The sequence below is a fragment of the Heterodontus francisci genome, chromosome 11 (genome assembly GCF_036365525.1).
Source record: "Heterodontus francisci isolate sHetFra1 chromosome 11, sHetFra1.hap1, whole genome shotgun sequence".
Classification (NCBI taxonomy): domain Eukaryota; kingdom Metazoa; phylum Chordata; class Chondrichthyes; order Heterodontiformes; family Heterodontidae; genus Heterodontus; species Heterodontus francisci.
In genome coordinates this window covers 102977299-103000134 of record NC_090381.1, presented here as the reverse complement: position 1 = coordinate 103000134, position 22836 = coordinate 102977299, and the positions used below count along the sequence as shown (strand labels likewise).

General features: G+C 44.3%; 1 protein-coding gene across 1 annotated transcript in view; it reads left to right on the top strand.

Annotated features, from left to right (window-relative positions):
• The window catches only part of LOC137375433 (E3 ubiquitin-protein ligase Siah2-like), a 28635-nt gene extending 8751 nt beyond the window's left edge, over nt 1-19884 (top strand). The window contains exon 2 of the mRNA XM_068042641.1: nt 19153-19884. Within this exon, the coding sequence (XP_067898742.1) occupies nt 19153-19710 (558 nt within the window). The 3' untranslated portion in view covers nt 19711-19884. The remainder of the gene's footprint in view (nt 1-19152) is intronic.
• Nucleotides 19885-22836: the final 2952 nt, after the last annotated feature.

The following is a 22836-nucleotide window of genomic DNA, read 5'->3' as shown; positions in this document are numbered from 1 at the left end:
CTTTGCTGGCTCTCTGTAGAGCAGTTCAGCTAGTCCCATTCCCCCGCTTTATCCCCGCAGCCCTGCAGAGTTTTGCCCCCTCAAATGCCCATCTAATTTCCTTTTGAAATTATTAATTGTCTCCGCTTCCACCATCCTCGTAGGCAGTGAGTTCCAGATCGCAAAATTCCTCTGACCTGCTGTTGTAGCCACATCGTTTATGTGGCTCGTCCATTTCTGTTTCTGGTCAATGGTAATCCCCAGGATGTTGATAGTGGGGGATTCAGCAATGGTAATGCCATTGAACATCAAGGGGAGATGGTTGGTTTCTCTCTTGGAGATGGTCATTGCCTGGCATGTATGGTGCAAATCTTATTTGCCACTTATCAGCCCAAGCCTGGATTTTGTCCAGGTTATGCTGCATATGGATATGACTGCTTCAGTATCTGAGGAGTCGCGAATGGTGCTGAACATTGTGCAATCATCAGCGAACATCCCCACTTATGATAGAGGAAAGGTCATTGATGAAGCAGCTGAAGATGGTTGGGCTTTGGACACTACCCTGAGGAACTCCTGCAGTGATGTCCTGGAGCTGAGATGATTGACCTCCAACAACCACAACCATCTTCCTTTGTGCTAGATATGACTCCAGCCAGTGGAGGGTTTTCCCCGATTCCCATTGACTTCAGTTTTGCGAGAGCTCCTTGATGCCATACTTGGTAAAATGCTGCCTTGATGTCAAAGGCAGTCACTTTCGCCTCACCTCTGGAATTCAGCTCTTTTGTCCATGTTTGAACCAAGGCTGTAATGAGGTCAGGAGCTGAGTGGCCCTGGCGGAACCCAAACTGAGCGTCGCTTAGCAATAATCTGCTCAGTAAGTGCTGCTTGATAGCACTGTCGACGACCCCTTCCATCACATTGCTGATGATCGAGAGTAGACTGATCGGGCGGTAATTAGCCGGGTTGGGTTTGTTCTTTTTGTGTGCAGGACATACCTGGGTAATTTTTCATGTTGCCGGGTAGATGCTAGCGTTGTAGCTGTACTGGAACAGCTTGGCTAGGGGCGTGGCTAGTTCTGGTTACTTGTGTTCAGATATCATTGCTTCCCAGAAGGGAGTAAAAATAATTTGACCATAGCCAGATCATTGCTGTGAATTGATGCACTGTTTCACTGGGTGAAAATATTGATGTCAATGTTTTGAGGCAAATTGGGGCCAAGTTGAAGTCTTTACAGAAAACCATAAAGCAGCTGTTTTTTCTTGAAGTGCAGTTTCACAATGCATACAAGTAGGAGAGTTGGTTTGTGGTAATCTCCTGTAATGAGCTCAGTTTTTATTGTTGAAGATTCTTTCTGTCAAGAGCATTGCTCTCTTTACTATGGGAGTGACACGAGAAGAATTCCTCTTCCAGTTGCTTCACGAGGATGGGTCACACTGTGCAGGTCCATTTAAGGCCTAGGCTTAAAACCAGCTCAGGTTAATGGACTGAAGCTCACATCTGCCCATGTAGGTTTGATGTGAAATAAATTTTGCCATAATCAACCCAGTTTCTAATAGCAGACGTGAACGCACAACATTAAACTGCCTATAGTTTGACAGTCTCGTAGGCTGGCGTGAAATGTAGAAAAAAATCGTACTGGTACCATCAAGGGGTACCATCAATGCCACTGGGGTTTGAAACTGAGACTTGGGGGAAGAATGGAGGGGACTGTGTTGTACTGACCTGGGAATGTTTCATGCTGACATTGGGTACCTGAAGTGGGAAAGTGTCCCATTTTCCATCCCTTGACATTACTTGCCTTGAGCACAAGTTCACAAGAAGAGAGCATTTTGCAATAACCCTTGAAGCTCATGGCAGTCTGTCTTTTGGATTTTCTGTCTTCCTGCGTGTGTATCAATGCCTATAAATAGAAGAGGGCTTTAGAATCATTGGCCGCCTTCTGTACTGTATCGGTCTTTTGGCCCATCATGCTTGTGACAGTCAGTTTTGGGATGGAAGGAGGTTATTCAGCCCATCGAGTCCATGTTGGATGGGCAATAAATGCTGGCCTGGCCAGCGACGCCCACATCCCATGAATGAATTTTTAAAAAATGGTGGCTCTTTGAAAGATCTGTCCAATTGCTCCCCCTCCTCTGCTCTTTCTCCATAGCCCTGTAAATGTTTCTCTGTTCTAAGGAGCACAACTTGCTTTCAACGTGGCAAAATGTCCCAGGGCACGTCACAAAAGTGTTAGCAAGCAACGTTTAACTCTGAGCCACGGAAGGAATTATTTGGATAGGTGGCCAAAAGCTTGGTCAAAGAACTAGGTTTTAAGAAGCATCTTCAAGGTAGAGAGGTGGCAAAGTTTATGGGTTCAGCAGTCGAAGGCATGGCCCCTAATGGTGGGGGTGAAAGAATCTGGGGATGCAGCAGAGGCGAGCACTGGGGGAAAGGAGTTCTTGAAGTTTTGTAGGTGTTTGGGAGGCCATGGAGGGAGTTGAAAACAGGGATGAGAATGCTAAATTTGGGATGTTTCTAGACTGGGAGTCAATTAGGTCAGCAAGCACAGGCATAATCGGTGAAGAGCCTGACTGGGCAGCAGATAGTTCTGGTGCCCAGAGCTTCAGTACTACAGCTAGAATATAGTCAGGGTCCACAGCCTTCACTGTGCTCCCACTTAATGGTTTCATATGCGGTGAATCAAATTGGCTGGACAATGACTCCTGTGATGGTAAAACTCTTGGGATGAGGCCAAATAGGATCATCTACACAGCGCTTTTGATGGAGCGATGATAAATTTCAGGAAGCATCAGTCTTTTCATTCCTAGTTCACTCTGGAGCAAAGACAGCTACCACTTTTGAGTGCCCCATGGAGATTGAGATCATCGACCAATAGCCCACTTGGCGTTGTTTATCAAAAGCAAGGTTGTAACAGGGTCTCCCGTGTGCACTACCTCCAATTTATATTGTCTCACCTTCATAGTGGCAGGAGCCAAAATAACAATTTAAAACAAATAAACTGAATCTGAGACTGAGACCTAAGAAGTGGTGTCCATAAACTGAGTAAATAATTAGATTGCCATTTAGCTTAGGTATACCTTTTTTAAAAGTCTCTTGAGTTTTAGCGATGTTGAAAGTAGAAATGTTTTTTTTTGGGTTGAGTGTTTTTCTGAACAATTCTTATCCCTTATTTTCTATGCTAAAAGTAAAATGCAGTTTGAGTCTACAGGTCCTTAATTATCAAGAGCTGAAGTATCACATGCACAGTACTGAGGACAAACTATCAATATAACTCATTCAGTGGAACAGTCTGAATAGAGCCTGATATAATTGGAAGTAACAGAAGTTGTGTAGGAAGGTGGGGAGAGCGTATATTTTAGCACCTCAGAACAGTTACTCTATCAAAGATTTTTATTGGTTTGAAATTTCAGACTCAAAAACTTGAGCACAAAATCTAGGTTGACACGCCCAGTGCAGTTCTGAAGGAGTGCTGCACTGTTGGGGGTGCTGTCTGCTCTCTCGGGTACACATAAAAGATCCCATGGCACTATTTCAAAATAGAGCAAGCCCCTTACACCACCCCTTTGGTGTCTTGGCCAATATTTATCCTTCAACCGACATCACTGAAAAAGATAATCTGGTCATTATCACATTGCTGTTTGTGGGATCTTGCTGAGCACAAATCAGCTGCCGTAGTTTTTGCATTGTAACAGTTATTGTGTTTCAAAAGTACTTCATTGGCTGTAAATTACCTTGGGATGTCCTCCATGCAAGTTATTTTCCAGTTCTTCGGGCTTCCAGTTGTTTTGCATTTGAAACCACTTAAACTGCACTGACACCAAACCTTGGGCACCTGTTTGTCTTCTCCAGTGTCAGCTGAGCATAGTGTAGTTCTGAGAAACCTTATTAATCTGTTAAACTCTCTAGTAGTACGTCACCTGGTTAATGACTGAGCGTCTTCCCAAGTCATTATTTGCAGCACGCATTAATCAATGTTGGTCCGCAGGAAGACGAAGATATTTTTGAGTGTGACTGGTCTGATAGATGGGATTCAGTCCAACGCCAACATGTGCATTCATTACCGTACTTCCACATTCTGTACTGTACTTCAACATTCTGTACCAGGAGCAATAAGTTAATTTTTAATGATTTTGGCAGATCAGCCATGTCAACTATGGCCCATTGACCTTTAACCCCTGTTCCTGTCAGTCATTTACGGCACAGAAGAAGGCAATTCGGCCCATCGTGTCCATGCCAGCTTTCCCCGTCTTGATCTCTGTAGCCCTGCACATCTGTTTCTCTCAGGTGGCTATCCATTTCCTTTTGAAGTCATTGATAGACTCCACTTCCACCACCTTTGTGGGCAGTGAGTTCCAGGTCATTACCGCCTGCTGTGTTTTTAAAAAAAAAAGTGATTCCTCGCATTCCCCCTGCATCCTTTGCCCAAAACTTTCAATCTGTATCCCTTAGTCCTTGTACCATTTGTTAATGGGAGCAGTTTTTCCTTGTCTAACTTATATAAGCCTGTCATAATCTTGTACACTTCTACCAAATCTCCCCTCAATCTCCTTTTGTTGTAAGGAGAACAAACCCAATTTTTCCAACCTAACTTTGTAACTAAAATCGCCCCATCACAGGAACCATTCTGGTAAATCTCCTCTGCACCCTCTCATCCTTCCTAAAGTTTGGTGACCTGAACTGGACACAGTACTCTGGTTAGGCCTAACCAGAGCTTTATAAAGGTTTGGCATAACTTCCTTGCCTTTGTACACTATTCCTCTTATTTCTAAAGCCCAAGATCCCGTACACTTTACTAACCACTCTCAATATGTGCTGTCACCTTCAAAGATTGATGCACATGCACCCCCAAATCCCTCTGTTTCTGCACACTCTTTAGAACTGTGCCATTAAGTGTATATTGCCTCTCCCTATTCCTTCTGCCCAAAATGCATCGCCTCACACTTGTCAGTATTAAATTCCATCTGCCACCTCTCTGCCCATTCTGCGAACCTATCTATGTGCTTTTGCAGGTGGTTCACATCATCCTCACTGCTTGCCTCACCTCCAAGTTTGATGTCGTCAGCAAATTTTGGGAATCTACTCTGTATTCCAAGATCCAAGTTATTTATATATAGTAAAAAAGCAGTGGTCCCAGCACTGACCCTTGGGGAACACCACTGTCTACCACCCTCCAGGCTGCAAAGTAACCATTTACCACGACCCGCTGTTTTCTGTCCTTAAGCCAATTTTTTTTAGTCCAATTCGACACTGGCCCTCCCAATCCATGAGCCTCAATTTTGTTAACCAGCCTTTTATGTTGTACCTTATCAAATGCTTTCTTAAAATCCAAATAGACAACATCCACTGCATTCCCTTCAACCTTCTCTGTTACTTCAAAGAATTCAGTTAGATTATTCGGGCATGATCTGCCTTTTACAAATTCATGCTGCCCATCATTAATTAACTCTAACCTCTCTCAATGTTTGATATTTTCCCTGATTATTATTTCTAAAACCTTACCCACCACTGACAAACTAACTGGCCTGTAGTTGCTAGGACAGTCTTTAAATCCTTTCTTGAATAAGGGTGTCACATTTGCCACTCTCCAATGCCCTGGCACCTCCCCCATATCCAAGGAAAATTGGAAGATTGTGGCAAGCCCTTACGCTATTTCCATCCCCACTTTAACAACCTGAGATGCAAGCCATCCGGACCAGGTGACTTATCAACCCTAAGTATAGCCAACCTTTTTGGTGCTTCCTCTCTCAATTTTTACCCTATCCATTGCCTCTACTCACTCTGCTTCTACCGATATTTTGTCAGCCTTCATTTCCTTAGAGAGCACTGATACAAAGTACTCAATAAGTATATTAGCCTTGCCCTGTGCCTCTACGCATATATTACCCTCTCCATCCCTAATAGGCCCCACTCCACCTCTTACTGCTCGCTTACTATTTACATGCCTGTTGTCTTGTTGCTGCAGTATTTCAGAGGCCAGTTGTCCTGGCCAACTACTTTCCTCTCCTCACGTGTCTTCCTTCAAAGCTGCCATCACCACCCCTCTTTCTCAAAGCCCTCAACTCTTCCATCTTCTCCAGCTACTGCCTTATGTCCAACTTGTCTTTCCCCTCTGGTCCTCGAGCAGGTTAACACCACCCAACTCTCTACTCAGCTCCCCGATCGCTCCTCTTCAAGTCCTTCACTCGCTAAGCCAACCCTGGTCAAAGTCATCACTGACGTCCCCTGTTACTGCAGCAGCCATTGTGCGTTATCTTTCCTTGATCTGTAACTACAACTTGCATTTATATAGCACCTTTTAACATATGAAAACATCCCAAACTGCTCCACAGGAGTGTTATCCAAAAAAAAAGTGACACCAAGCCACAGAAGGAGATAGTAGGACAGCTGGTCAAAGAGGTAGGTTTTAAGGTGCGTCTTAAAGGAGGGGAAAGACATGGAGAGACAGACAGGTTTCAGAGCCTGGTGCCCACGCCTCTGAAGGCATGGCCGTCCATGGTGGAGTGAAGAAAACCGGGAATGAACAAGAGATCGGAATTGCAGGAACGTGGAGTTCTTGGAGGGTTGTAGGGCTGGAGGATGTGACAGAGGTAGGGATGGGAGAAGCCATGAATGAACTTGAACACTAGGACACAAATTTGAAGTTTTGAGGTGTGGAGTTGAAGCCAAACCAAGTCAGCGAGTACAGGGATAACGGGTGAGCAACCTAATTAGGGGAGCAGCTAGTTCTGGTGCACAGATCTTCAGTGCTACAGCTGGGATATAGTCAGAGTCCATAGCCTTCACTGTGTCCAATGCTGTTGGCCACTTACTGGCGCAGTATGCGGTGAACCGAAATGGATGAACAAAGCCTGGTGGAAATCTGGAAATGAGGTTGAGTAGGAGCATCCACATGGCATTTTTCACTGAAAAAAAAACAAGGGGCAATGAGAATTTTTTCACAGGGTTGTAGGGCTGTCCGAGTGTTGGAAGCAAATTCAGCTGTAACTTTCAAAAGGGAATTACATATATATATTTGAAATGGAAAATTTTGCAAGGTAATGAGGGAAAGAAGAGGGAGTGGAACTAATTGGATAGATCTTTCAAAGAGCCAGCACAGCACAATGGGCCAAATGGCTGCCTCCTTTACTGTATGATTCTATTGCTTTATTTTTTTACTGGATGAAGTAGGGCTGCAGAGCATTGCTCTGATCCTGAGTCACGTGACCAGTTGCTGCTTTTGATTTTAACGTGCAGGTTGGCCCACTGTAGTTTCGCTAATTTGGAGCGTCATTCCAAAGTCGACATGGTGCAGCCCCTGCCGCACTGTCCCTCCACTGAACCCCTGGTTGGTCGTGCAGCCTGAAGTTGATGGAGCAATGAGGAATGTCCTGGGTACTGATTGTGGAGGATATACAATTCTACTAAGAGCTCACAGTGCCACGTGGATGCCCAGTTTTGGGTTACAAAATCTTACCTTGATTTGTTCCATTTAAGAACATAAGGAAAAGGGACGGGAGTAGACCATATGGCCCCTGGAGCTTGCTCCGTCATTCAATAAGATCATGGCTGATCTTCTCCCTCGACCTCGCTTCCCCCGATCCCCATATCCTTTGATTCCTTTAGTGCCTAAAAATGGAGTCTTGAATCTACTCAATGACTGAACATCGACAGCTCTCTATGCTATCCTGAATGTGAGCCATTTATACTTGCTGTAATATTTAGTTGGAGATATTCAATTATATAAAAACAGCCATAGACACAATAGCCCTGGGATTGTTAATCTTCTAATTAGAAAGTCTGTAGACCAAACAACCAAATTGCAAAGTAAATCTGAGACAATGACTTTACAGAGAAGGACAGCACAACATGTTTCAACTGTTAAAATCAAATCTATATCTGCACAGAAATGTTACAAACGTACAAATTAGGAGCAGGAGTGGGCCATTCGGCCCCTTCGTGCCTGCTCCGCCATTTAATAAGATCATGGTTGATCTGATTGTGGCCTCAACTCCACTTTCCCGCCTACACCGATGCCCTTTGACTCTCTTGTTAGTCAAAAATGTATCTACCTCTGCCTTAAAAATATTTCATGACCCTGCCTCCATCGGTCTCTGGGAAGAGAGTTCCAAAGACTCAACCCTCAGAGAAAAGATTTCTCATCTCTGTCTTGTTCTGACAGTAATTCTGAACAACCCTGATACATGGCCAGTATAGAATCTACTGAGTTCCCCAGCAGTCACTTTCCAGAAGCACTAAAGCTCACACTACATAATGGAAGGTGTTCTCACTGTGGCGATGAGATGTTGTCTCCGCAAGGGGATTGTACAATGGTCCCTTCAAGCAGTGCTATCATTTGTAGATTAGTTAGGTTGTGATCAAAGACTTGGCCGGCTCACTGGCACAGGCCAAGTTTGGAGGCGCTGTCCCTTAGCACTTGGTCACTGCTGGCACCCAACCTCAATTGCATTCTGTTATCTTGCTTCCACCTATTGGTGCTTGACATGAGCTCTGACTTGTCTGTTGTCGGGGGTTGGGAGGGGAGTTGGAAGTTGGTCATAATTCACAAGAGGAGTCTTTGGCCATGTTTAACCTGAAGCTTGGACTGAGAGGGGTCTGGAACGGTGGTGGAGGAGTCTGGACTGTTGACTTATAATATGCTGCACAAAATAACTGCCCAGGTACTTGACCAGTCTTGTGGGATAGCTCTCCTCATTTGGGCTTCAGTTCCCATTTGTAGGGTGACTGAGCTGAGATTGGCTGGTTCTTGTTCTTTTATGATACCTAGGTCATTGATAACATGCTATATAATTTTATTAGTGTGCTTTGTGGTGTGTGTTAGGAATCGCAAAAGGTTAGTATGCAGGTGTAGCACGTAATTAGGAAAGCTAATAGAATGTTATCGTTTGTCGCGAGGGGAATTTAATATGAAAGTAGGGAGGTTATGCTTCAGTTATACAGGGCATTGGTGAGACCACATCTGGAGTACTGTATACAGTATTGGTCTCCTTATTTAAGGAAGGATGTAAATGCGTTGGAAGCAGTTCAAAGAAGGTTTACTAGACTGATACCTGGAATGGGCAGGCTATATTATGAGGAAAGATCAGACGGGCTAGGCTTGTATCCGCTGGAATTTAGAAGAGTAAGAGGCGACTTTATTGAAACATATAAGATCCTGAGGGGTCTTGACAGGTTGGAGGTGGAAAGGATGTTTCCCCTTGTGGGAGAATCTAGAACTAGGGGTCACTCTTTAAAAATAAGGGGTCGCCCATTTAAGACAGAGATGAGAATTTTTTTCTCTGAGGGTCGTGAGTCTTTGGAATTCTCTTCCTCAAAAGGCAACGGAAGCAGAGTCTTTGAATATTTTTAAGGCAGAGGTAAGTAGATTCTTGGTAAGCAAGGGGGGGGGGTGAAAGGTTATCGGGGGTCAGTGGAAATGTGGAGTAATCAGTTCAGCCATGAACTTATTGAATGGCGGAGCAGGCTCGAAGGGATGAGAGACCTACTTCTGCTCCTAATTCGTATGTTTGTATGTTTGTTTCAATAGTGATTTGCTAAAAGGCACACACAGGCCAGACCAGGAAGGAGTGTCATGTCCTTTTCTCTGAAGGACTTAGTGAACCAGTTGGTTCCAGCAGTTTTCATGGATAGTCCACAAATAAGCAAGTTTTTTGAATCGAATATTGCAATTTCCTGTCCTAATATGTCCTTGTGTGGCTAGTTGTCAAACATTGCCTGATAAGGCTCCTGTGAAGCACGCTGTGATATTTTTAAAAGTTGTAGGTGCTATTTAAATGCACGTTGTTAATTGACCCTAGCAATCCTGTTCCGTTCCAGTCTACCACTCAGCACACTAGCCCCCATTCCAGTTGGCAGTACAGTTTGCATCTCCAACCCTGGGCCTGGTGATAGGAGGGGATGTGTGTAAATCTAGCATGAGAGCAAATTTGACCTGAGCTGTGTTGTCTCTGCTCTCCCCACCCCCTGGTAACTCCACCCATTGGTACTATCATATGGTTAGCCTTTATAAAACACTGGTTTTGCCTCAACTAGAGTATTGCGTCCAGTTCCGGGCACCACACTTTAGGAAGGGTGTGAAGGTTTTAGAGAGGTTGCAGAAAAGATTTACGAGAATGGTTCCAGGGATGAGTGGCTTCAGTTATGTGGATAGATTGGAAAAGCTGGGGTTGTTCTCCGAAGAGAAATGAAGGTTGAGGGAAGATTTGATACAGGTGCTTAAAATCATGAGGGGTCAGGACAGAGTAGATAGAGAGAAAATGTTCCCGTTGGTGGAAGGGTGGAGAACCAGAGGACACTGTTTTAAGGTGAATGGCAAAGGAACCAGAGGTGGCATGAGGAAGAACATTTCTATACAGCGAGTGGTTAGGATGTGGAATGCACTGCCTGAGAGTGTGTTGGAGGCAGATTCAATCATGGCTTTGCAAGATGTTTGGATAATTATCTGAAGATAGTAAATTTGCAGGACCACAGGGAAAAGGCAGGGGAGTGAGACTAGCTGAGTTGTTCTGCAGGGAGCTGGCACAGACAGGACAGGCCGAATGGCCTCCTGTGCTGTAACCATTCTATGATTCTATTTTCCAGTCTTCACACATGAAGGACGAAGACTTTGAAGATCTTTTCAACTTATTGAATTGAACCTTCAGTCACCACCTTCGAAAGATGAATGGTGGAAGAATATGCTTGTTAAAACAAAACAGACAAACATAATGACAAAATTGAAGTATTTTTGTCGAGTCTTAATTTGGTTGATCCTTTAACTCGACCTCGAGAAGTAAGGAGTTTTAAAAGCAGCTGCAATCGGAATTATGCCTGTAGCCCAACTCGATGCAAAGGTCAGCAAGAATATTTAAAGCTTAAAAGAGGAGGTCAGCCACATTCAAACAAATAAAAACTGGCGTGGCCTCCAAACTGGGCCTTTGTCAGCTGGTGAGTCAGACAACTATTTAATCTTAGCCTCGCTGTCAGGTACAATAGCATAGTGGTTGTGTTACTGAGCTAGTAATCCAGAAGCCTGGACTGATGATCCGAGAGTCGTGAGTTCAAATCCCGTCACTGCAGCTAGGGAATTTAAATTCAATTAATTAAATAACTATTTTATTTTAATTCTAGATTTATCAGTATTAGTGACTGTGAATCCACCAGATTGTTGTGAACAGCCGACTACTTTGGTAGTTTCCTTTAGGAAGGAAAATATGCCAATCTTATCTGGTCTGGCCTTATGTAACTCCAGACCCACAGCAAGGTGACTGTTAACTGCCCTCTGAAAGCTGCTAGGACGTACTGCAGTGGTTCAAGCAGGTGGCTCATTGCCTCCTTCTCGAGGGCAATTAGGGATGGGCAACAAACACTGGCCTTGTCAGTGACACCCACACCCTGTGAATGAATTTTTAAAAGTTATCTACCGATTTGTGCAGTTATGTATATGATTAGCAGTTGCTTTTGGATCTTGGGTGACAATTCTTCAAATATAGAAAGTACAGCAACTGTTTCCAATCTATCAAGTCTCCTGTTACATTGCTAAAGGTGAGTTGGAGGTTGCTGGGACATAACAAGGATATGACACTAAGGCAGGAGAAGGTCCCAACGCCAACCTGGCATCTGCTGTAGGTGGTGTAGACAGGCCTGAGTGCTAGGCTCAGAGATGGACTACGTAGGATGGGTGGGGAGTGCATAAGCCACTGTTTGAAGCCCAGAATTGGACTTCTGCCTATAGCTAGCAGGATTCCAAGTGCCTTGAAAGTCAAGTTGAACGACCCCCAAAAATGGCAAAGCAACACCTCCAAAACATGGCGCCAGCTAGTGGGGGTGGAAGAGCTGCATCTCCAGCATGACAAATATGGACTTTCAGTTTTTCTGATCAAGTAACATTGGATTTTGCTGTTGTGTTGTCAGGTTGATAATAGGGTTTTTCTTTCTAAATGTTAACTAAAGGCATAACTGAAAAGTTGTGATCCAGCTTAATGTGGACAAGAAGCGCACAGCATACACAAGACTAATTAATATAGAATAATAAATCTCCCATGATTTTGTCCTCGAGAATCAGGACAACGTGAATTTTCTTAAATGTGTATACTCTAACTTGGAGTGTGTCAAACAGGATGGTACCAATCGACTGCAGCAGGACATAGATAGGCTAGCAGCATGGGCAGAGAAGTGGCAGATGGAATTTAATACAGAGAAGTGTGAGGTGATGCATTTGAAGGAGTGCAGTCCAGACTATGGCAATATAGACTTAATGGTGCAGTTCTAAAGAGTGTGCAAGGTCAGAGGGACCTGGGGATTCATGTGCACAGATCTTTGAAGGTGACAGGACATATTGAAGAGTGTTTAGCAAAGCATGTGGGCTCTTGGGCTTCATAAATGGAGGTATTGAGTACAAAAGCAGGGAAGTTCTGCTGAACCTTTATAAAGCTCTGATTAAGCCTCACTAGCGTATTGCTTCCAGTTCTGGTCACCACATTTTAGGAAGAATGTGAGGCACCTTGAGAGGGTGCAGAGAGATTTACCAGAATGGTTCCAGGGATGAGGGATTTTAGTTTTGAGGTTAGGTTGCAGAAGCTGGGGTGGTTGTTCTTGGAGCAAAGGAGATTGAGAGGAGATTAGATAGAGGTGTACAAGATTATGATAAAGTAGGTTTGGATAAAGTAGACAAAGAAAAGCTGTTCCCATTAGCTGATGGTACAAGGACTAGGGAACACAGATTTACAGTTTTGGGCAAGAGATACAGGGGGGATGTGAGGAACAACCTTTTTACACAGTGAGTGGTGATAACCTGGAACTCGCTGCCAACGAGGGTGGCGGAAGTGGAGACGATGAATGATTTCAAAAGGAAATTGGATGGGCACTTGAGCAAAATAAACTTGCAGGTCTATGGGGATAGAGCTGGGGAATGGGACTGACTGGTTTGCTGCACAGAGAGCTGGCATGGACTGAGTGGCCTCCTTCTATGCTGTCATGACTAAAGAATCCATATGGAGATTTGAAGCTCTGTCTAAGTGGTAGAAGTCTGTAGCTGAACGTGTGTCACAAAATGGTAATGTCAAATGTAGCAAATTTAATATCTTATGATTAGAAAGACCAACAAACGCTAAATAGAACTTGAACAGACTATTCATCCCAACTGGTCTATGCCAGTGTTTTTGCTCCATACAAGCCTGCTCCCACCCCTCTTCATCTAACTCCATCCTCCTATTCCCCCTCACCCTCTCACATTTACGGTGGCGTCGTGGTAATGTCACTGAACTAGTAATACAGAGGCCCAGGCTAATCACCTGGGGGACATGGGTTCAAATACCACCATGACAACTGGTGGGATTTAAATTCAATTAATTAATATAAATCTGGAATTGAAAGCTAGTCTCAGTAATGGTGCCATGAAACTTCATTGATTGTTGTAAAAACCCATCTGGTTCACGAATGTCCTTTAGGGAAGGAAATCTGCTGTCCTTAACTGGTTTGGCCTACATGTGATTCCAGACCCACAGAAATATAGTTGACTCTTGACTACCCTCTGAAATGGCCTAGCAAGCCACTCAGTTGTCAAGGGCAGTTAGGGATGGGTGACAAATGCTGGCTTTGCCAGCGACGCTCGCATCCCATGAAAGAATTTTAAAAAATTTTTTAACCTAGCATGCCATTAATTACATTTGTGCTATTCGCCTCAGCTACTCCGTAGCAAGATCCACATTCTAACCACACTTTAGGTAATGAGGCTTCTCCTATATTCTTTTATTAGAATTAGAATTAGAATATTACAGCGCAGTACAGGCCCTTCGGCCCTCGATGTTGCGCCGATTATCTGACCTACACTATTCCATTTACATCCATATGTCTATCCAATGACCACTTAAATGCCCTTAAAGTTGGCGAGTCTACTACTGTTGCAGGCAGGGCGTTCCACGCCCCTACTACTCTCTGCGTAAAGAAACTACCTCTGACATCTGTCCTATATCTTTCACCCCTCAACTTAAAGCTATGTCCCCTCGTGTTTGCCATCCTCATCCGAGGAAAAAGACTCTCACTATCCACCCTATCTAACCCTCTGATTATCTTGTATGTCTCTATTAAGTCACCTCTCCTCCTCCTTCTCTCTAACGAAAACAACCCCAAGTCCCTCAGCCTTTCCTCGTAAGACCTTCCTTCCATACCAGGCAACATCCTAGTAAATCTCCTCTGCACCCTTTCCAAAGCTTCGACATCCTTCCTATAATGCGGTGACCAGAACTGCACGCAATACTCCAGGTGCGGCCTCACCAGAGTTTTGTACAGCTGCATCATGACCCCGTGGCTCTGAAACTCGATCCCCCTACTAATAAAGGCTAACACACCATATGCCTTCTTAACAGCCCTATTAACCTGGGTAGCAACTTTCAGGGATTTATGTACCTGGATACCAAGATCTCTCTGCTCATCTACACTACCAAGAATCTTCCCATTAGCCCAGTACTCTGCATTGCTGTTACTCCTTCCAAAGTGAATCACCTCACACTTCTCCGCATTAAACTCCATTTGCCATCTCTCAGCCCAGCTCTGCAGCCTATCTATGTCCCTCTGTACCCTACAACACCCTTCGACACTATCCACAACTCCACCGACCTTCGTGTCATCCGCAAATTTACTAACCCACCCTTCTACACCCTCATCCAGGTCGTTTATAAAAATGACAAACAGCAGTGGCCCCAAAACAGAACCTTGCGGTACACCACTAGTAACTAAACTCCAGGATGAACATTTGCCATCAACCACCACCCTCTGTCTTCTTTCAGCTAGCCAATTTCTGATCCAAAGCTCTAAATCACCTTCAACCCCATACTTGCGTATTTTCTGCAATAGCCTACCGTGGAGAACCTTATCAAACGCCTTACTGAAATCCATATACACCACATCCACGGCTTTACCCTCATCCACCTGTTTGGTCACCTTCTCGAAAAACTCAATAAGGTTTGTGAGGCACGACCTACCTTTCACAAAACCGTGCTGACTATCGCAAATGAACTTATTCTTTTCAAGATGATTATAAATCCTGTCTCTTATAACCTTTTCCAACATTTTACCCACAACCGAAGTAAGGCTCACAGGTCTATAATTACCAGGGCTGTCTCTACTCCCCTTCTTGAACAAGGGGACAACATTTGCTATCCTCCAGTCCTCCGGCACTACTCCTGTCGACAATGACGACTTAATTTGGAATTAGTAGTGATTATCTTGTTTTTATGGCCACTGTCAGCCATGACTCGGCGGGTGACACTCTTGCCTCTGAGTCAACCATTTATTGGTTCAAGCCCCAGTTCAGAGACTTGAGCACTGAAAATCTCAGCCGGCTGAGGGAGTGCTGCACTGCTAGAGGTGCTGTTCACATGCGATGTTAAACCAAGGCCTCATCTGGCCTTTTGGTGAATGTAAAAGATCCCATGGCACTATTTTGAAAAAGAACAGGGGGGTGGGGGTGGTTAGCCCCAGTCTCTTAGCCAATATTTATCCCTCAATCAACATCAAAACAGATTATCTGGTCATTATCACTTTGTGGGCTCTTGCTGTGTGCAAATTTGCTGCCACGTTTCTTACATTACAACAGTGACAACACTTCAGAAGTGGTTTGGGACATCCTGAGGTTGTGAAAGGTGCTATATAAATGCAAGTTTGTTCAATCTCTAGGTTTTGACTCCCCTAAATGTGGAAATGTCTTTTCTACATCACCCCTTTCATATTGTATGATCTAAAATGGAGTCTGATAAAGCTATGTTTAGAAGTCAAATTAAATTCCTGTGAAGGCACAGCATGTATCTAGCAGTTGAAATAATTTACCAAAAGACTTTTTCTGTTTGGTATCTTGGCTTGAGGTCAGGGAAGGTGGCTCTACTCTCGTCTATGAATAATAAACAATACAGAAGCTAACATATCTAGTTAACGGGGAGGCTACTAGTAACGTGACTAAGGGTGGGGATGGGAAGGGAGGGGTCATTAGTTACACGTGGTTGGGTCGCTGGTTAACAATCTGCTTTGAAGAAAATTGGAAATTTCTGAATCCACTTCTGTAGCGTTGTGGTTTTACTGTACCTAGTGGAAATGGTTGTGACAAGATATTTGCAGACGTCCCTCCCAGTTTGACTGGTTTATCGTGTTTAGCCAAGCTTCATACTGCGGCTAACACCCACACAGCAGCAGCTTTACACAGTTGTTTGCTGCCACGTGGGCAGTGTCAGACACACCGGATTGATTGTGTCATGGCATTTCCAGTTCTCTGCTGCTGTTTCGGTGCATGACTCATTCAGAAGGGGGCAGACCCTCCAGCTCCCACCTGTCCCCCAAGGACTCTGCCCTCATTTCTCAGCAAAGTGGCTGTTTTATTTTCTTGCTAATGCAGGCCCACTCATCTCCGTTACATCAGTTTTCTAGTACACTTAATCGAGCAGAATGAGTGATTGATTTGGGACAATGTCTTTGGGTATATCTTCTGAATTCCAGCACTTTTTGATAATGCTTCTACCTTTGGCACTTTGAAGCCCTCATCCCGCATCAAAACTGGCTTTGGAACAGGAGTAGCCACTTCTGGTTTGCAGTGGAGTTAGAGTAGTTGGAAATCGCCTCTCCCGGTGAATTTGACTTGCTGCAGTCGATCTCGTCCAATGCCTTTAATTACAGTGTGTACTAATTAAATTTAATTTAGATTATTAACATCAGCTGCCAACAGATGGTATGAGCCTTGCTGAGTGTTGAGCTGAGCTGTACACTCTCCAAACTTGATTGAAGTTTTCTGGTGTTGGTTGATCTCTGCTGGAGTGACACTCTCTACAGTGCTGGGTCGTTGAGTAGAATGGTTCTGTACTCTGGAGTTTAGACGAATATGAGGTGATCTCATAGAAAGGTAAGATTCTGAGTGGCTGTTTTCTGGAGAGTCTAGAACTAGGGGGCATCATCTCAGGATAAGGGTTTGACCATTTAGGATGGAGATGAAAAATTTCTTCGCTCCGAGGTTTGTGAATCTTTGGCATTCTCTACCGCAGAGGGTTGTGAATGCTCAGCGGTTGAGTACGTTTAAGGTTGAGTACATTTGGTACATTTAAGGTTGAGATTGATAGATTTTTTTTTGGACTCGAAGTGAATCAAAGGATGTGGCAATCTGGCAGGAAAGTGGAGTTGAGGCTGAAGATCGGCCAAAGTGGTGGTGCAGGCTCGAGGGGCCGAATGGCCTGCACCTGCTCATAATTCTTATGTTTTTATGGGTTCGTCAGCAGAGTAGTTTTAAGGGGAGATGTTCTCATCTCGAAAGCTTGTTGAAGGATGATGCTGGAGCCAATCTTTACTCAGTCTTACATTTACAAACATGTAGCTCTTTACTCAAAAACTTCCCCCAGTCTCGGTAAGTGTTTCCTTATGAGCTCAAATAAGACCCCAGTTAACACCCTCCACCTACATACAATTAAACAATTTAAAGTATTGGCATAAGAGCCAGAGGGGAGATCAGTGTGTTTTTCATGCAGCGAGTTATGATGATCCAGAAGGTCTGTCCAAAAGGGTGCTCGAAGTGGCTTCAATTGTAACTTTCAAATTGGATATGCACTTTGAAAGGAAATATTGCAGGGCTAAGGTGAAAGAGCAGGGGAGTGGAACTAATTCAAGAGCCAGGACAAGCACACAATTTCTAGCAGGTCCAAACATTTCTCCTTCCTAAACACCAGTTGTTGTACCCTCAGCTGTATCCCAATGATTAGCTAACTCCCAAAGACCGAGGCATCAAACTTGTGACTTCCCTGGTCTGTTTGGCGCAGTGCACTTTTCTAGTTGATCCATCAGGGGAGCTTGTCCTGCCTGGTTCTAACTGGTCAGGAATGAATAATAAATTGAGTATATGGGAGAGGGTTAGGGTGTGTTGCTCTATCTCCTCCGAGTAGGATGGCCTGACAAATCCCTGCTATACACATAGTCTGAAACTCATTATTGCCATGGGATCCATTAGCAATAGTTGCTCTGTGGAAGCCAGTATTGTGTATGTTCAAAATAGCCATTAAGAAAGCGGTTTACCAAAAGGCTTTTCTGATCTGTGTCCTAGGCTCGAGGTCAGAAAGGTAACTGCATATCTGAATCAGGGCAGGAGCCTCAAGACTGTGGAGAGCCAATACTGATCTATGAATAATGTAAAATACAGAAGCCAACATATCCAGTTAATACGTGGGTAGAGGGTTGAACATCCCAATTAGCTTCACTGGATAGCAGGCAAGGGCAATAAGCTTGGCTGAGGATGTGGCATCAGACTGAGCTTCTGACTGCTGCTTTGCTCATGTTAAAGCATTGCCCCCAAAGCTGCAGCTTGAGGTATAAATACCAACAGAGCAATTGGACATTGGCTTCATCCTTATGGGATATGCCATGACACGCAACAGTTTTAGCATTCATTGCAACACTGATGGTTGATGGTCTAATTTTTTTTGCAGTAACACACATTAATGAATGCCATCAAAATAGCAACATTAAAAGTGAGAAAAAAGTAGTTTGGATTATCCAACAGGCTTTGAGTTAAGAGTATAATCTATATCTTTGGCCTCCTTATCTCGAGAGACAATGGGTAAGCGCCTAGAGGTGGCCAGTGGTGTGTGGAGCAGTGCCTGGAGTGGCTATAAAGGCCAATTCTAGAGTGACAGACTCTTCCGCAGGCGCTGCAGGTAAAATTGGTTGTCGGGGCTGTTACACAGTTGACTCTCTCCTTGCACTTCTGTCTCTTTTCCTGCCAACTGCTAAGTCTCTTCGACTCGCCACACTTTAGCCCCGCCTTTATGGCTGTCTGCCAGCTCTGGCGATCGCTGGCAACTGACTCCCACGACTTGTGGTCAATCTCGCAGGACTTCATGCCGCGTTTGCAGACGTCTTTAAAGCGGAGACATGGACGGCCGGTGGGTCTGATACCCGTGACGAGCTCGCTGTACAATGTGTCCTTGGGGATCCTGCCATCTTCCATGCGGCTCACGTGGCCAAGCCATCTCAAGCGCTGCTGGCTCAGTGGGGTGTATATCTAATGTAGAGAGCAGGTAATATTTACTAAGTGGCATTTTAAAGCCCCATTCGAGCAATATATAATAAAACTGAGACAGTCCAATGTTGGAATCTGTGACTAGTTCCTGTACTTGGAGCAGTGTGTGAGGGTGCCCTTATTAAACATTTTGTTTTTCTGTCCTCCTCCAGTATTCGTCGACCGGATGTTTGCTGACTCTCCATCACACTGAGAAGCCGGACCACGAGGATGCCTGCGAGTACCGCCCATACTCTTGCCCCTGCCCTGGGGCTTCGTGCAAGTGGCAGGGCTCCCTGGAGCAGGTGATGTCTCACTTGGTGCACGTCCACAAGAGCATCACCACCTTGCAAGGGGAGGACATTGTCTTCCTGGCTACAGACATCAACTTGCCTGGGGCGGTGGACTGGGTAATGATGCAGTCCTGCTTCGGGCGACACTTCATGCTGGTGCTGGAGAAGCAGGAGAAGTACGAGGGTCACCAGCAGTTCTTCGCCATCGTGCTGCTGATTGGCGCCCGCAAGCAGGCCGAGAACTTTGCGTACCGGCTGGAGCTGAATGGCAATCGCCGCCGCCTAACGTGGGAGGCTACCCCTCGGTCCATTCACGATGGGGTGGCCACGGCCATCATGAACAGCGACTGCCTGGTCTTCGACGCGGCTATTGCGCACCTCTTTGCTGACAATGGCAACCTGGGAATTAACGTGACCATATCGACTTGCTGTTCGTGATATTTATGTGGCGGTGGCGTTTGGGGATGCCAATGTTGTGATGACTTGCTAATTTTTTTTTTGTCTGTCGTCTTTAAATTAGACATGAGATCATTGTGAAGCTTTACTGATTGTGCCAATTTATTTAAATTATGTTGCCATAATAGCTTTTTTAAATAAATATATATTTCAGAACGGTTGCAATTCTTAGATTTATCTTTCCTGCATGTTTCTAGTGCTCACCAGTCGTAAGATGGTTGCGCATTGTCCATAACCTGCTTTTATTACCTATTGCACTCGTATGTACTTTTTTCATTTGTTTCCTTCATTTTCTACCTTCCAGCTATGAGCCTGTTGCTGGTAATGTAAGGAACATAGGAACAGGAGTGAGCACTTCAGCCTCTCAAACCTGCTCCGCTATTTATTCTATTAGATTGTGGCTGATCTGTACCTCAGTGCCATTTCCCTGCCTTAGCTCCATGTCCCTCAACACCCTTAACTAACGATCAATAACATTTATTCTTGATTCTTGCATTTGTGTAGCATCTTTAACAAAGTAAAAATGTTCCAAGGTGTTTCACAGGAACTTGACAACGAGCCTCTTAGGGATACCAGATCAGGTGGCCAAAAGCTTATTCCAGATGGTCGGTTTTATGAAGCGACTGGGAGAGAGTTGAAGAGGTTTAGAAAGTGAATTCCAGAGCCAAGAGCCTAGGCAGCTGAAAGTATAGCCACCGACGGTGGAGTGAAGGAAATTGGAGATTCACAGGAAGCCTGAATTTGAGGAGCGCATGTAACTTGTTGGGTTGTAGGGCTGGAGGAAGTTACAGAGATGGGGAGGTAAGAAGTCATGGGAAGGATATTGAAACGAGGATTAGAATTTTAAAGTCTGTGGCGTTGCCTGATCAATCTCAGTCTTGAAAGCTTCACTTGTCCCGGCATCCACAGCTTTTTGGAGGGTTAAACCTTCCTGGATCGTCATTCTTGAAACCACTCTGAGGACTTTTTTTTGTTTTCAATGGGTTTGGTTCTGTGGGCTACCCTCTGGCACTGCACCCAAATATTTATTCGTATTTGAGGCTAGATGGTGAGTGTTGCCAAGTCTGCATGAGGTCACTTATAGAAAGCAGTAAGGAATACGGAGTCTGGCTGGCATCAAACCTCCTAAGCCTAGAGGAGCTGAGTGAGACCAGTTGTGGCACCACAGAGTCCTGTTGTCTGAGGCCAGTCAACTTTGGCTAGACTGATCAAACCTGCAATATTGTACGGCTCAGATCCTCAGTGTCTTGTAGCTGCACTTGCATAGCTTTAATGAAATGCAATTCATGCAATACCTTCAACCCAGCATGGTGGCAGGCCATTACCATATAATAAATGCATCCCCCCCCCCACCCCACCCCACCCCACAGAGTTAATGGGTAAAGGCACTGTCCACTGTAGCACTAACTGCCATTGCAGAAGTGCCAGGTTTGATCCTAAACTTGTCTCACTCTAATTGAGATGAGCACATTTGGGCTAATGGAAGGGGAATTCTGCTGTGGTTCCTATTAGCTACTGCTAGTCACTCCTGCTGGAAAGTGCGCTTATGTGGGCATTAGGTGAGGACAAGGTCCGGCTCATTTGGGATATCCCCTGTGCCATTTACTTCTGAGTTTGTATGATCCAGAAAGCTGTGGAACTACAGTATCTGCAAGGAGTAGACTGAAGGTGACCATAAACACAGTGTCTTAACCAAGCAGAAGCTAAGGAAGCAATTTAACAATCCTGTAGGGTTTGCCTACAATGTGTTGCTCTTCTGACTGTGAAGCTGCAGCTTTTATTCTTGACACATGCGCTTCTGGGCTTTATTCAGATCTGTACCTTTTATTTAAAAAAAACTAAAAGCCCTCGGTGACTGTAGAATGGTGATTCGATAAAAGCTTACGCCCTTACACTGCCAGCAGGTTCAGGAAAATTCGTCCACCCGATTAACCAGAATTTCACTTGTTTTAATCTCAAAATATAATGCTGAAATAAAGCAGTTGAAACATCAGTAGCTTTATTCTTCCAATTAACCCTAAATTGCTACATCTAAAAAAATTTTAATAAAGTATTGTATCTGCTTGTCATGTCATCTGTTTTCATTGTTATCTCCTCCCTCTCTAGACTTCCTTTCCTTCCTCTAACCCTCACTCCCCATCTCATTTCTCTTGTGTCCCCAAGATATATCCCTATGGTGAATACAAGGATAGAATGCTTGGACAGAATTGCTCTGAATTAGATATATTTATCCCCAGTACATTCTTGAATCTGAATATCTTTGGATTAAGGTGTGCCTCCGTCTGATTGCCCATCCACCATGAGTTCGAAATTTGTGGAAATTGCAGATTATGAATCTGGCATAAAATGCTGGCATTTCAGTCAGTTATTATTTCTCAGGTTCGAAACGAGAACGATAAAAGAAAATTGGGTAGAGAAATAAAAACAGGAGAGAAATAGTTCTTCCCTATATAGCAAAATTAGTGTTCATTTTAAAATTTAAATTCTTTTAAATATTTTAGCCAAGAATTAATATAACCTATAACAAAAACACCTCATTGTCTGAAATGAACACAGAACACTCCTTGTGGCCCAGTTGGTAAATGCAGTGAGTAGTGGTTCAATCCTGGTCTGTGTATGTGTCTTGGTTAGAACAGCACTCTGGTGCTACAATTAACAACTTGCATTAATATGGCATCTAAAGTGTTGTAAAACCTCCCCAAGCCACTTCAGATGGGAGTAATCTGACAAAATTTGACACTGAGCCAGAGATATTAGGACAGGTGAATAAGAAGTGTTCAGAGGTATATCTTAAAGGAGGTTGAGAGTGAGAGTTCCACAGCATAGCAGAAGGCACAGTCGCCAAAGGTGGTGGAGAGGATATGGGGTCAGAAGCTCCGCTTGATCAAATAGGACAGCAGGTTGCAGTCTGCCTTAGACAGTATTGAGTGGAATCAGTGGTTAAGGTACAGTTTGTGGCAGGTGCTGAAGATTAGGGCTTTAGTCTTCCCAATATTGGATAGAAGAAAATTTTCTGCGCATGTAATACTGGATGTCAGACGAGTGGCGTGACGTTAGATGTAGTGGAGGGGTCAGGAGAGGTGGTGGTGAGGTAGAGCTTGGTGTCAG